We start from the raw sequence: 16,764 nt of genomic DNA on the forward strand, positions 1-16,764 counted from the left end.
ATAAGAAGTAGAGCCATCTCTCAAATTATGTCTTTGATTTGAAAAAAACAGAGATGACCAAAGTAGATCAAGAAAAAGGACGATGCCCAGACGACTGATTTGACCCAATGTCAAACTGGCCAAAGGCTCAGAATGAGACGAGTCAGGGATCCAGAATGACGAAAATAAGATTCTTATGAGAGAAAGCCTCCAATACGTTCGTGCATTTGCTTGCCTTGCCGTTTTCATATGTTTTTCAGTGGGAAGTATCGACCTAATTTCATAGCATCATTCGATCTGAATGCTACATGAAGAACATAAGCCAGATGACGAAACGGGATGCTTCCTTAGATTTGTTGAATTTACTCTGTCTTCACGAATTGGATTTGAACAAATATCTCTGAAATAGAGGCCGTTAAGGATGTACTTGCTTTTTATTTTTTTCGTCGAGATTGGAAAGCTATAGAGAATCCAGTTCCAGCGGAAGACTAAGTAAGGTACGGTATAAAGTCCAATCAATCTCCTTTCCAGGTGAAGGAGAGAAAGTTTGACAAGCTAAGAAAGTCTCGTTGAAAGCAGAAACTCAGACTGTGACGCTTGGTTAAAGCTTTGTCCCGATTTGTTTCATTTGCTTTCAAGTCTAGTGGAATCACTATGATAGCTTTTCCCGGGATCAACTTGTATTCCATTTTTAAAAAAAAATTGCTATGTCTATTCACTTCGCAATTTCTGAGAAAATGTCTGAAATTTCACTTTTAACTGAAGTTCAGGCAACCATCCGAGAAGCAAAAGATTCGTCAGTTCAGACTGAAAATACATGCATAGATAGTGATTTAATGTCAAGGCCGACGACGGAAGCTCGGGGCGAAGCCGTATGAGGCGGAAGTCTCATGTACGGTTCTCTGAGAAGGGAGTGGCTACTGAAAAGGGCAGGGCTTTTTTCATAGTAATAGTGGGCCGGTCTCATGAGATCTATGCCGCCCCCTGCTGATAAAGGGAAGACAGTATACCAAACTTGTCCCAGCAGCCAGGTTTGGTCCTCCGAATCAAAGATTCCAACAACCCGGGGAATCGGCAGAATGCAGTGGTGGCTGTCTAGCTGCCATTTTTGATTTAGTCTGGCCTCGACGAGAAGGAAATGCGAGCATCCCTCCCGGCTCGCGTTCTCTACTATGATGTCGTGACTAAACTTTAATCATAGGGCGAATGAACTTTGGGTAAAAATTAATTAAATTCAACCACATGTATGATTGAAACTTATTAGGTAAAAATGAATGAACTTTAACCATATGTGCATGAATATTCAAGCAAAAATGGTTGAAATTCATCTATATGTGTTTGAACTATTTCAGTCACTTGTGCCTAAACTTTGGCCATATTTGTGTACTAACACGTTTTGTATATTATTATACACTTTTATATAAGTTTGACATATTATGTATAACGCTTTCTCCAGATTTAATGTTGTACAATATTGTATACTATTGTGTATTGAGTCATATGACATAATATTTTATATTGATACTATATATTTACTTTCTTTTTTTAATATTTTATACGGTTAAAAATATCTACATAACAAAAAATTATGTAACTAGTTTATTCTAAGAAAAAAATAATATCCCCTCTATTTCTTGAAATTAAAGCTCAGATATAATTGAACTTTAATAATTGAAGTTAAAGTAAAAATAATTGAACTTCAATGAAGGTGAAGGCTTCTTGAAATTATGTAATGCATGCTAATTTTTAATAGCATAAAAGTGATCATTTATACAAGTAATTAAAGTAATTAAAGAAAATGTGATACATATATAATTGCATACCTTTTTGTCAATAAAATCAGCCCAAAACCTAGCTTGAGCTCTCTTATAAGGATCAGAAGGCATCAAAGGGGATTTGTCCTTCCAAACTTCATCTATGTACTGAACAATTATGAGGGACACACAAATTGGTTTTCCATTATGGATCAATACTGGATTTTTCTTATGAATTGGATTTATTTGTAGGAGAAGAGAACTTTTATTTTTCAAATCTTCCTCTTTTTATTCATATTCAATCCCTTTTTTAGTTAATGCAATTCTTGCCCTCATACCAAACATGCTCACATAGGAACTCAAAAGAACAACTTCATTAGTCATTTTGCTAATTAAAGATGTACTAGATGAAAGTGGAACCAAATTAAAATATGATGAACAACACTTGAGTTGAAAATAAACTTGGAGATTGATGTCTATAAATAGAGTTTGATGGCTGCATGCACTAACTACATCTTTCTAGGAACTTCTCTTATAATGTAGAAGCATTTATTTATTTCATTAAATTTAAATTTACATCAAAAAATTCTACTTTCAAGATAATGCTTTGTAACAAAGATTAAAGGCATTATATATAAATATGCTTTTGATTTGACTTTAACTATCATTTATGCCTTTTAATTTTGAGTGTTCATAAATGGACACTTAAATTTATACAAAATTAAACAGTTAGACACATTCACTTTACATGACAATTTTGTGTTCCATGTGACATCCTACGTATATTATGATAGATAGGACGTGTCTATCTACATATTTAATTTTTTATAAATTTAATTATTTATTTATGCACACTCAAAATTAGAGAATATAAATATCTACTGATTAAGTCAAGTTAAAGATATATATGTATTATGTCGAAATTAAAATCACAAACAAATTTAATTCATCACTATCTTAAAGATATGTGTCGTGTCCTTAATGAGTGAAAATAATGTAGGTGATGAATGACTATAAATAGAATATGATTTAGTCATATGTTGGTGAGGCTTTATTGCATTATCAAGAATGTTCTACGTCTTTCTTGGACTTTCTTTTAATCTGGAAAGACGAGGAAAAAAATTAGTTCCAATGGATCATCACTATCCTAAATTTTTTAAAATCACAAGAACTAGAAATAGATAGAAAACTCTAATATTTAAATATCAAGTTTAATTTTAAAAAAATATCTATAAAAATTAAAATAGAAAAATTAATTAAGACAATTACAGAAAAGCCTAAAGAATTAAAAATTAAAACTATTCAATTAGTAACAAAAATAACCGGACAGGTAGAAATGGTAACTAGTGATATAAGTGAATTAAAAAAAATAATTCAAAAGTTAGAAGAAATTTCACTTTCATAAACAAAGAAGATCACTTAATAAATAAAAAGGCAATAAATTTTACAATCAAATTTCAGACAGAACCAGTAGATTTTTCAAATTACCAGCCCACAAATATTTTAGACAAAATTATATGAAACAAAATAATACGATAATAACATTACTAATAGAACTGAATATCAATATAGAAAAATTAATTAAAGAAAAGGGAACTGAAAAGGTAACATCTAAAAGTACTGAAATAGAGAAATTAATTATTTAATTAAAAAGAGTTGAAATAACTTCGCAAAAAGAAAGACCAAAGGTAACTAGAAGACAACAAAAATGGACTTTCTTTCAAGTAGATCAAGAAGAATCATCGAAGAAGAAAGACCAAGAGTAAGTTTTGTGAATAATAGAATAGGAAATAACCTGAGATTTTAAAAAATAAAAATTTTGTTCTAATTTTTCTGGTATCTTTTTCTGTTTATTTAGGGTGGTCTCTACTACTTCTAAAAATCTTATTATATTTTTATCTTGTTCTTGAACCTTATCACTAAAATTTATTACTAAATCTATTAAAATATTATATTGTCTGTCTTCTGAGTGTAATATATGTTCTCCTTTATTAAAATTATACTTTATAACTGTATTTTTTTAATACTCTATGTTTCTTTTTAGGGTGAATTCTTAGATCTAAATACTCTAAATGTTTTAATGAATTTATCTTGATTATTATCCTAGTGAACTTGTTATTTTGCAGCGTCTTCTATTATCCTTAATTCTTTCATTACAATATTTTATGTCTTGTTTGATATTGTATACTTCCCAATTTAAATTAGCTTTTTGTTGTTCAAGTAACGGTGTATAATTTGTTGCTTTATTTATTTCGTTTTCTATAAATATTAAATATTGTCTTAGAGTTTTTCTATACGTCTTAATTCTCTTTTATATTTTAACTCGTATTAAAGCCATCTATATTTCAATCTTATTCTTTTAACAAATTCAAGGTGAATCTATTTTATCCTAAAGGAATTATTTAAAATATTCTTTTATAATACCTTATTCTATGATTAGAATATCCTATATTTCTTTCAAGATGATTTAATTCTCATCTTAAATACTCCTGTCTTAGTATAAGATTACTTTCTTCTAAGGAGGTTTTATTATTTAAATCATTTTGTACTATTCATAAATACTCCTGCAGACTTGCCTCTGTTTTTGTTAACTCAAATTGATGTTGTAATTCTTCGTCGAGCCACTGATGAATTTGTCTTAGTGTTTGAAATATTGATAAATTTTTCATAAATTTATCCTAACGACACGTAGTGTTTTTTAACCCAGTCTCTTTGAAATGTTATTCTTCTATTTTATTGTTCAATATCGCTTTCTAGACTTTGTAACTCTCACTTAATAGCACTTTTGAAATCATGATCAACAAATCGTTGTTTAGCGTAGGAATATAGGCGAACTAATATGTCTATAGTTTCTACTATTTTAAGTACAAAGTTAAAGCTTATAGTATGTCACGTGAAGTTTTTTTTTTCTTCCTATTTAGATACCGATATTTTGCTCTTATAGGCTAAGCAAAGGGATGTATTTTCATGTATTTTGTATGGATTGAAGTTGTATAACTAATTTATATTCCAATCTTGAGATTATTGTAATTAGATGATCAATTCTTTTGTTATCTTCTTTTGTATGTTTTAATCTTTTATATTCCCAGTATAAATCTTGTAATTTCTGCTTAGTTTTTAAATATGTCTTAGTATTTTTTAATGGTCGTCTCATATATAGTTCCCAAAAACTTTTGGCTCTGATACCAAATATAAAGAGATTTAGATACTGAACAAAAGACAAGAGTGTATATCGTTGCTTTAGATAAAAAGAGATATAAAGTGATTTAGATAAATAAAAAAAAGATAAAGCATATTTAAATAATAAGCAATTAGTTTTAAAGCAGTGTGAGCAAATATATTGTAAATTCTATATACTTAGTACTCTCTCTCGTATGTCTTATCATGTTTTAGCCTCTTAATTATTGAAATCAATCCATATTCTCCTCATTTTTTTTATATTACCTTGTTCATCTCTCTCTCTCTTAACCTGTGTTCTTAACAACTTCTTCTTTAACCACACCCTAGATATGGCGTAAGGCAACTACATCCTTTTAATTCAAGTGGACTTTAATGTCAAGCCGTCAATTTTTTTCTAGGAATTTACATGTTAATCCATCGTTATTATTAAGAGATTAAGAGGTTAACCATATACTAAGGGTAATGCCTTATATGCAAATAATAAACAACTTACTTTAATACATCCACAAATATACATCTACAAATATAAAAACTTATTTTTAGAGGGGGGAGAGATATAAGCAATATAATAATATTAAGAATTTATATGATTAAACTGAGAGAGGTTTTCCTTTCGGGAACCCCCGAAGAACTTTCACAAACTTGAAAAAAAATATTCAACAAACTTAGATATTATACAAAGCTTTTATTATACAGAGAGTAATTGATTTTTGGAGAGGACTTGAAAACATAAAGGATAGGAAAATATGTTGTGTTTTTGGCTTGATTTTCTTTCTAAGTTCTTGTCCGTCTGTCTTTCTTCTAATGAATTACTACATCTTATATAGGCAGAAAATAAAGAAACTAGTGGTTTCAACAAAAACAATGTGGCCTAAAAATAATTGGCCGACAAAATAAGATAAGATTCCATATAATGCAAGTCGGGTGCGCATTAGGCTCCATCCTCACATGCATTATTTGTTTATTTTCTGACACTGACAGATGCGTGCTTATTATTTTTTCCATTTTTTAGAGGGTAGTGATAAAGTAAGCACTCACATGATAAATGTGGGCATATCCACATGACACACTTTATTTATTTACATAGTAGGTGGTGATAGCTCATCCACGTTACTGATCCCATCTTCTCATATTTTTACTATGCTTTTCATCATTCATTCTTATTACATTATTGCAATAAACCCAAAGTCTTCACACTTGAATCTCATCTAATGTATACAAATATGACAAGAAATTTCACTTTCATGAACGAAGAAGACCACTTAATATATAAAAAGGCATAAATTTCACAATCAAATTTGAGACAAAATCAGTAGGTTTTTCAAATTACCAGCCCACAAGTATTTGAGACAAAATTATAGTGAAAAAAAATAATACGATAATAGCATTATTATTAGAATTGAATACCAATATAGAAAAAATAATTAAAGAAAAGGGAACTGAAAAGGCAACACATTCTTTTAATTCAAGTGGACTTAATGCCAAGCCGTCAAATTTTTTCTAAGAATTTATAGGTTAATCCATCATTGTTATTAAGAGATTATGATGATGTTACATATATACTAAGGGTAATGCCTAATATGCAAATAATAAATAACTTACTTTAATACATTCACAAATATAAAAATATATTATTTTTTATTTTTTTTTGGGGGGGGGAGAGATATAAGCAATATAACAATATTAAGAACTTATATGATTAAACTAAGAGAGGTTTCTCTTTTGGGAACCCCCGAAGAACTTTCACAAACTTGAAAAATTTTATTCAACAAACTTAGATATTATACAAAGCTTTTATTATACAGAGAGGGTAATTATTTTTTGGAGAGGACTTGAAAACATAAATGAAAGGGGAATATGTTGGTTTTCTTTCAAGTTCTTGTCCGTCTGTTTTTCTTCTAATGAAATACTACATCTTATATAGGTAGAAAATAAAAAAACTAGTGGTTTCAACAAAAATAGCGTGGCCTAAAAATAATTGGCCGACAAAATAAGATAAGATTCCATATAATGCAAGTCAGGTACGCATTAGACCCCATCGTCACATGCATTATTTTTTTCTTTTCTGACACTGACAGACACGTGCTTATTAGTTTTTTCCTTTTTTTTTGGATGATAGTGATAAAGTAAGCACTCACATGCACTACAACAAATTTGATTATCAGGGACAAATGATTTCGTCACTTATAAATCATATTTCATCACTAAAGATCTTGTATGATGTAAAAAAATCGTCAATCAGTCATCTCTAAATGTGAATCGGTAAAGATATACAAAGTCGATTTAGTGTGTCGTTGCTAAAAATATATTATTAACTACAAAAATTAAAATCGTCCCCAAATGTTTCAATATTTGTGATGAATATATTTGTCATAAAAAATTTAATTTTTTTGTAGTTGATTGTATGATTTTGTCACTGAAAACGTTATTATCACCGACAAAATTACATTGTCACTAATTATTTAGTTCAATCAGTGACGATACCAATTATCTCTAAAATTATATGTATTTTGTAGTTGAATAAATGTAATTTCGTCACTAATGAATGCTTTTTATCTACAAATATTATTTCGTCCTAAAATGTATAAATTAGAGACAAATTTATAATTATAAAAAAAGGTTAAGAATTTTAGAGTTAAATCTATCATCTTGTCACTAAAAGTATTGTGGGACAAATATATTTGTCACTAAATATAGTCAACTTATGACAAACTTATTTATTTTGTGACAAAAATATTTGTCTTGAAAGTATGTTTTAGTCATTGCTAAAAGTTACCTTTGATGATAAAAAATTTTGTCACTAATTCACAAATATTTTATGATAGTAGTTGTAGTTCTGCTCATTGTTTATTGCCTTTTGATTTCTGCATTGTATTGTTGTTTATAGTTGTGGCGCCGTTGTACTTTGACTATCTTATCTATCTTATCTTATCTTATTTATTTATAGTAGTTAATGCCTCTTTTTTCCCGTACCACTCTATCACGACTTTCTCTTTTTGCTATTCCTATTTTCATCTTGTTTTCTATATGTTTGCCCCTATCTGACCTTTTGTCTTGTCCTTTCTTAAAGCTGAGGGTCTTTCGAAAACAGTCGCTCTACCTTTCAAGGTGGGGGTTAGGTCTGCGTACACTCTACCCTCCCCAGACCCCACATTGTGGGTGTAACACCCCTCAACATTTTTCCTAAGATTCGGGCCTTCTTTGTATACGTGTGGGGCCCATCGTATTTATTTTGAAGTATGTGCTTGAGTTGAGATGAGTCCCTGATAAATTTAAGAGCGTTGGAGGTGATGTGGGGTCATTGAGGACCCCTAGGACTGAGCTAAGTCCAAAAGATCCGTCGTGGCTAAGTTTAGGACGAGTTCATGTAAGGGTCGGCTTTCAATGACCCTATCTCTTGAAAGACGTCAATATGGGTGGCCCACGACCTATCAAATTAAAGGTCGTCGAGTCTTCTTTCCAACGCCACCAAGAACGTAAATTCTGGAGTTCGAAGTCAAAAGATATGATGATCCGAAGGTGAACTAGCACGACAGAAAGTCCATTTTTGGCCTGGGTTGCAACTACTGGGGAAATGGCCTTGGCGCTGTAAGGGCGCGACGCGCCACTATCGCGCCAGAAACATGCCTCAGTAGTTTGGTCCCTGGCGCGATGCGCCACTAAAAGTTGTGCAGGGTTTTTCAGGCCAAATTCCCAAAATTCAGAATAATGGGCTTGGCGCTGTAAGGGCGCGATGCGCCACTATCGCGCCAGAAACATGCCTCAGTAGTTTGGTCCCTGGCGCGACGCTCCACTAAAAGTTGTGCAGGGTTTTTCAGGCCAAATTCCCAGAATTCAGAATAATAGGCTTGGCGCTGTAAGAGCGCGATGCGCCACTATCGCGCCAAGGGCGTTTTGGCCTAATTTTCAGAATTTGGAGGAAGGGCAATTTGGGAAATTTCCCAAATTATATATACACAAGCCTTGTGTATTTTGGGGTGATTTCTTCAGCCCTCACTCTCTCTCTAAAAGCCCTAGCTCCTCTCTCTTCTCTTCTTCTCCATTTCCAACCAAAAAGGAGTCCAAGAGCTTCAAGACCTCAAGCTTCCATTGAAGACCCAACCACAAGGTTTCCTTCAAGTCTTCACTAAGGTATGTAAGGCTATCCAAAACATGGGCTAAGTCCACCCATGTGCCCTCTTCTTGCTATATGGTTAGATATCCATGAAAATGGAGTTTCTTGATATGGTCTAAGTTTAATGAGTTTTGTCCCCTATTTATTTGATTCTATATCCATTGATGTTGTTGAGCTAAGAGGTTCTTAAAATGAGCCCTTATGTGAGTATGAGATGATGAAGAAATGAGTTGCTAAATATGTTTTATTGGTCTTCTTAATTATGTAGACTTGATAAAGTATACTATTTTCTTAAACATGTTGCTTATTATAAAAATGTCGATTTGAAGTCTTGAGGATGTGATGAGTCACAAGGATTTTCTCAAATGGATGGAGGTAATGATTGATTATATATAGATGATGTTATATATGTGCATTTAAAACTTCCTTGAAGATATGATTGAGATTGAGCATTGAGATTGAGATTTGATTGTGATAGAGTTGATGAGTTGACAAGGTTGTAATGAGACTTGTTGATATGAGTTGATTGAGTTGATTTGATGGAGTTTTATGAGCATTGAGTCTTAGGAGGAGTATCGAGCACCGAATTGGGCAAGAGTATAGTCCATACTCGAACCCAATACCTGTGTTGCCAAACGTAGGGGGGATTGAACCGTTAAAGTCGGATGCTTCCCCGAGAGCTTTTGTCCTGACATTATAGGACCTGGTTGGATTGGATCCATGAGTGTTCGTCGTTCATGCCCTGGCAAGGTATGAACGGGCGTGGCAACGACGTCGTTTCGTTGTACCTTCACTGGCTCATAAGTGTTGGTTGTCGGTTAAGAGAAACTCCCAAATAGGTTTTGATAGTAATCTGAGTCAGATTGAGTTGAATTGTATATGATTGGTCCATTCTAAATCATATCCTTGTTTGGACTTAGGACATTTGATTGAGTTGTCATTCCTTTTGAGTTGAGCTCCCGAGTTGATTTATTCTTCCTTGAGGTTCGTTGTATTCAGCCATTTTACATACTCATACATTCCATGTACTGACGCCATTTGGCCTGCATCGTTTCATGATGCAGAGACAGGTACTAGAGATCATCAACCGGCGCTCCGTTGAAGATCCACATACGCTTCCAGCCAGTCGGTGAGTCCTCCTAGTTTCCGGAGGATATTGGGCCTTCTTGTACAGTTTTGATTGTCTTTTCTTTATTTAGATTGTCGGTAGCCATGGGCTTGTCATTGGCACCTTTTAGACTTGAATAGAGGCTTCATAGACTAGAGTATGGGGAGGTCGAGCGGTCATCTTGAGGAGTCTTATTTTGACTATGTTCTTTGATTTGTAAATGTTTGGCCTTCGGCCCTTATGCTATGAGAAGGATTTCTTTAATTGAGTTTCCGCTAAGAGAATATGCTTGAATGAATGAGTGACTGTATCAGGTGGTTCGCTCGGAGGTCAGAAATGGCCTTCGGGTGTCGGTTACGTCTAGGGTACCCTCCCGGGGCGTGACAGTGGGATTATACTCGGTTTGTTGTTGTTGTTGTAATTATTTCATATTGGTATTATATTTTAAATTAGAGTTTCATAAATTAAAAATTTAATAGTAAAATATGTCAAATAATAATAAAATTCGTGCATGATCATACAAGTAAAAACAGATAAACAATAAATATTTGATGACATTCAAATTTGTAAAATGGTAATATTTCCCTAGTTTCTCGTTAATTCGATAATTTATGAATGGTGACAAATTTTCTCATACTTTAAAAGATATGACAATTCATCAATGTAAAGTTTACAAGGAAAACTCTCAATTACAATAATTAATTGAAAATTTATTAAATTGACTTCATGGTTAGTTGTAACGAATCATTAGATCGTTTTGAGTGCTAGAGCTTCTTATTTCATAAAAGACTCCTCTCATAAATTTTTAATGGGCATTTTGGATTATTCGATAACTACGGTTATTTAGTTGAGAGATAACTTAGATAACTAATTTAATTAGTGGGCTAAATTGATAATTTATTTAATATCATATATCACTTTATTATTTAAAATAAAATAGAATAGGGTTTGATATTTCTTTTGTCAACTGCTATGCACGAAAGGAGAAGGGAATGCTGCTTCAGGTATCATCCCACGCTTAAATCTTTTCTATACGAATATAGGTGGTCACATTAGTGTCAATATTATGTATGATAAATGGGAATGGTGTTTGACATGTGTGTTACTGGAGTATTGCAGTAGTGACGGCTAGCAATTTGCTAAGGAAATAGTTGTCAATGATAGGTTAATGATTACCCATCACTGGCTAATGATTGGTAGGATTAAAATTTGGGTTAGATGGTGATTGCCTTAAAATACTTTATAGGAATATAGGTGTATGACCGAGTTCTGCATATTGGAATTAGGTTCTGCATAATTTTATTTTAGTCCTTTTCTTTTCTATTTTGTGATTGTCATATATATTAGTCTAGGTAATTAAATATTAGGTATATTGTATTATATGAATATCATTAGAGTTATGATATTGGAGGAATTGAGGCTTAACCCTAGGCTTGAGTTTTAGGGAACTGATTATAGAGTTGGATGAGTTGTTGGGTCTAAGCTAAACATTCATATAATATGGGTGTTTACGGATTCGTTTGCTTACGAATATTGTATACTTGATAGATTTGAAGAGTGAGACTTTGAAGAAAGGAAAAACATTGGTGAATTAGCTTGCTTAATTTCGGTTCTTCGGTTAAGGTAGGTTATGATTTATTTATATCATAGAGAGACTCTTAATAGTGATTGATAGTCATTGAGTAATGTTGTGAAGTTTTCTATGCATTTACAAATAGGGCAGCAAGTGATCATTTCACATATAATCTAGCATGTTTCCCTATTCATATACATACATGCATATCATGAAGCAATTTAACAAGTATATGAAACACACACGGGAAATTAGACTATCACCTAACTCAAATTCAAGCTTCAACAATCTTACAATGCAAGAGCCTTCCCTTTCCGGATTCGTTCTTCTCGTTCTTGGTCTAGAAAACAGTAAATACATATAAAGGATCAACACAACGGCCCAACTATCAGGAAATATAACATAATTTCACACCCTAGGCCAACCCTTGATCCTAACCTTACCCTAGGGCTAATTTCCACCATACATTTTCACTTCAATCCCTCCCCCAATAATTACCACCCATACTTTCTAGCTTCTCGGAATCAAAGTAAGAATCTAGGGAGTAAAAACCTTATCTTAAGCGTAGAAATTCATGGGAAATTGGTAGAATTCGCCCTAGGTCGCCTCTTAAAGTTTTAGAAACTGATTTTGCAAAAAAATATCATTTCTAAACTTTTTTACGACTTAAGCCTCGATTGTCTCGCTCTGGCGGGATATGCAAAAATAGTGAGCTTGGAGTTTGTGTTCCAAGCCCCCATTTCACAACACACTCCTCCAAATATATATTAAAATTATACCCTTCACGCCAAATTTGATTCCGAGAGTTTTACCCGCCCGAATGCGATTTCGCGAAGTAGTAAATGCTCCGTATCATCTTGGCTATCAGCCTGTCCAATCTAATTATATATTTGACCTTCAATCATTCACATGATCACCCTAGACTTCTCCAGACTCAGAATTCGTTCAAGTCTGACCTAGACTCAAATTTTTCAAAGTTACTATCCGAAGTTTTCTAATCCGAAATCCTTCCCCATTGGTCTATTTCTAACGACGAGGACTTGTCGTTACAAAACACTGAGTAAAAAATACAGTAAATCATGATAACTGATAGCTTGAAATATTTTTAAAACATTTAAAAAATTCGATTGATTCTTAAAATTAATCTATCGGCGTCACATAAAATGGGACAAAAGAAGTAACATGTATTTTATATTATACAATACTATAAGACAGAGTTTCTGAGTGCTCAAGAAGGCAGTTGGTCGACATACTTGCTTGAGCAGCTTGAGGGTATTTCTGTAATTTTTTTATGGTTCTTCCGTTTTAATTTGTTTGTCTTATTTTTTTTATATAGTTAAAAATTGCATAAAAAATATTGTAAATCATGATAACTGACAAGTTGAAATAGTTTTAAAACATATAAAAAATTAAATTGATTCTTTAAATTAATCTATCGATGTCACACAAAATGGAACAAAAGAAGTAACATGTATTATTTAATCTGAAAACTATGTAAAAACTATTGTAAATCTCAATAATTAACAACATTTGATTGACTCTTCAAATGATATATGTGCTACATATATTGGGACAAAAGGAGTAATATATATATAATTTAAAATTTATGTAATTAATACTATAAATCACAATAATTAACAAATAAAAATATTTAAAAGACATATAAAAAGTTCAATTGATCCTGAAATCAGTGCCACATAAATAGAAATAGATGAATAACATATATTGCTTATAATGACGTAAAAGTAATATAGATCACAATAATTAAAAAATTAAAAATTAAAACACATATAAAAAAAAATTTAGTTGATTCTCAAAATTTTATTCAGTGCCTCATAAATTGGGACAAGGGGAATAATATGTAAAAAGTACTATAAATCAGAATGACTAACAACTTTAAATATCTAAAAATCATGTTAAAATATAACAAACTCTTTAAATTCTATCTATATTATATAAATTGATATAAAAAAAAATATTGAGTCCGTGCTAGCACGGACACTGATGTCTAGTTCAAAAATACATTTTAGAGTTTGACACGCAAAAATACACTGAATTCAGTTTATTTTTTATATTTTCCATTTCATGTTCCAAAGACAACTAAAGTTTCACACCAGCAAAAATCAAATAAAACTTATAAAGAAATAGAAAGGATTAGATATAAGTTGTAATGGTTCAATTTTATTTGTCCTACTTCATTCGGGAGAATCTATATTGTGGTGGATTCACAATTTAAAATAAAATAGTAGTATTAGTATAAAATGATAGAATTAGAATTTTTTATTATGGGGCTCAAGCTTAAAGCTCTTACACTATGAATTTATTATACTTTAAAATTATACATTTAAAATATTTTAAAAAAAATTTATATAGTAATTTTAATTTTTAACTAATACTTATATTTCGTGTCAAATTGATCAATCGAAACCATTGATTATATGTGGCATCTTCCATTGCTATTAGTTTTAATATTACTATATCTAATTCAATATACAAAAAGTTGTAGTGACAAAGAGAATCGAGATTTCAATATACATGCCCACAAACGTGATATTTGAAATTCGAGCTTAATATTAATAAAGAAAACAAAAATAAAAAACATGATACATAGACATGAGATAATGAAGATGTTAACCACCAAGAAGGTTGTGGTGGAGTTCCTTCATCCTTAATCAAGAAGTCTCAGATTCAAATCCCCTTAAATACGAAGTCGTCTTTGTTAAAGAACACTTTACCCCCCAATGTGGGACTTCTCAATGCAAATTTGGATTTAGTCGGACTCAAATGTATGTACCGGACACCGAATGAAAATTCAAAACCCAAAAAAAAAAAAAAAAGATATTAACCATTAGAACTTCTCACCAAGATCAAATTTTGAATCCGTCTCTACAGTTATTAATCATGTGGACCAACCTTTTTTGAATTCCAAATAAGCTTGATAGACTTGGTCTGAAGTAGGAAGTGACTTGGATACAGAGTCTCTATTCAAACACCTTTCTCCCCACATCACTAGCTTGGGACATTCACTTATATTGAAATTTGCAAAGATCTTGAAGACAATGAACCAATTGTAGAAAGGAACAAGGGCAATGTCTACAAATCCAAATACATCTCCTCCAAAATAAAGTTTGTCTCCGAGTTCTCCTTCCAAAAACTTGGACCATTCTACAAGTTCTTTCTTACCATTTTCTTGCTCTTCATTTGCCCCCATCCATACCTTTACACTTGACTCATGTACCTAAATTAATAATTATAAGGTTATTTATATAATGAGCAGAACAAAAACAAAAAAATGCTATAATTATTACACTTGACAGGTGTGTATTTTAAAAACAGTTTCTCTACCTCCATGAGGTAATAATAAAATCTGTGTATGCTTTACCTTCTTCAGACCCCACTTTGTGGAATTTCACTGAATATATATTATTGTTGTTGGCATGTGTGTTTTCCTAACTTAGTGATTGTAGCTATCAGTATCATATTTGGTAGCATTTCAATAATTTACTAGGTTATTTATATGAAGAATCATTCTGCATAACTAAACCATATTTAAGTTATGAGTTAATTTACTTGTTATTTTACGTAGTATAGAAAATGAAATAAATTTACATAGCACAATTAAAATTCAGAAAATCAATCAAGTTTTTCTTTCATCAAAATTTGGAAATATCGTTTAAATATTTAAAATTATTAATTACTAGAACTTATATTATTTCTTTATATAGTTTTCAAATATACAAAATTTCATTTCAAAAAACTTAAGCTTCTATCTCTGCATAACCAAATACTACACACAAATTAATTCCTACATAACTAATCTTTACCCTAATACCTAGATTAACTTTATCCAACAATCAAACGACCCATAAGTCATAACAAATTTCAATAATATTACTAATATACACGCTTCCTTCCCAACCTTACTCTATCTTCGACTACCAAAAAGCAAAGGAGACCCACTTTCCCGCTTCTCCTTCCCCCTATCGCTCTGAACGATCCCACACAAACATACAACTTTACTTATGAATTAGATGATAAAATTAGAAGAGCTAAAAAGTCCTTAATTACCTTCTTATTGATGAAGTCAACCAAGAACCTAGCTTTAGCTCTTTGGTAAGGCTCAGAGGGCAATAAGGTAAAATTGTTTTTCCAGATCTCATCAATATACTGAATAATAATATGTGATTCACAAATAGATTTACCCTTATGAATAAGAACCGGCACTTTGTGATGAACCGGATTCATTTCCAAAAGCAAAGGACTTTTATTGGACAAATCTTCAAACTTGTGGATAAAGTTGATTCCCTTCTCAACAAGGGCAATTCTTGCCATTGTTCCAAAAGGACTAGGCAAGTAATCTAAAAGGACAATTTCTTCTTCTTCTTGTGCCATGTTTCTTGAAAGTTTGGAAATATCGAAGGAATAATAGTACTATAGTAGAAGACTTGTAAGAAGAAGAGGAAGAGTATTGAGAGTTTGTGGTTCTTGTCGTGGTATGCCAAAGTCATTAAGGAGAGCCTTACCATTTAATTGAGACAAGAAAGGGACAATTATGCAATTATTGTAAAAGAAAGGAAAGTAGAGGATGCTCCATCTTCAAAATGGGATCCACTGTTTTTTCTCTCTTTTTTTTTGCCTATAAATAGCCTCTTTAAAATATGTAATGGACACCGATAATCAATTCTCTCAACTTTCTCTCTTTCTCTTACTATTTATTTTTTGTCTTTCTTTATTCTTAATTTGTTAAATTAGTTTATTTTATAACACGTTATTAGTACGAGTCTCATCACTTTGAGCTATTTTAAAAAGTAACAAAAGGGTAAGAATTTTATTTATTTAAAATGTCTAGTATCTCTAAACTTGAATTTGTTGCTCTTGATATATATAGAAAAGGCTACTCATCATGGACACTAGATTTTGAAATACACCTAAAAACGATGGATCTGGCAGACACTATCAAAGATGACAATATGACATCTAGTCAAAACCATGTCAAAGCCATGATATTTCTCCGTCACCATGTTGATTGGGGGATATTTATAATTACAGTACCTCG

At 31.8% G+C, this 16,764-nt stretch overlaps 1 protein-coding gene across 1 annotated transcript; it reads right to left on the reverse strand.

Annotated features, from left to right (window-relative positions):
• Positions 1 to 14,208: 14,208 nt before the first annotated feature.
• LOC129871482 (glutathione S-transferase U25-like) lies at positions 14,209 to 16,300 on the reverse strand. The gene is made up of 2 exons (XM_055946402.1): positions 15,777 to 16,300; positions 14,209 to 14,946 (listed from the first exon to the last, which is right to left on the reverse strand). The coding sequence occupies exons 1-2, from the start codon at positions 16,098 to 16,100 to the stop codon at positions 14,608 to 14,610; spliced, it is 663 nt and encodes a 220-aa protein (XP_055802377.1). The 5' UTR covers positions 16,101 to 16,300; the 3' UTR covers positions 14,209 to 14,607.
• Between the last annotated feature and the right edge of the window lie 464 nt (positions 16,301 to 16,764).

The sequence above is a fragment of the Solanum dulcamara genome, chromosome 10 (genome assembly GCF_947179165.1).
Source record: "Solanum dulcamara chromosome 10, daSolDulc1.2, whole genome shotgun sequence".
Lineage (NCBI taxonomy): Eukaryota > Viridiplantae > Streptophyta > Magnoliopsida > Solanales > Solanaceae > Solanum > Solanum dulcamara.

Bases quoted from the DNA above. Each gene is read 5' to 3' on its own strand.
- LOC129871482 (XM_055946402.1), bottom strand. From the start codon at position 16,100: ATGGCACAAGAAGAAGAAGAAATTGTCCTTTTAGATTACTTGCCTAGT. The intron at 14,947-15,776 runs GTAATTAAGGAC...TTATTAATTTAG, and splicing joins TTGACTTCATCAATAAGAAG to GTACATGAGTCAAGTGTAAA.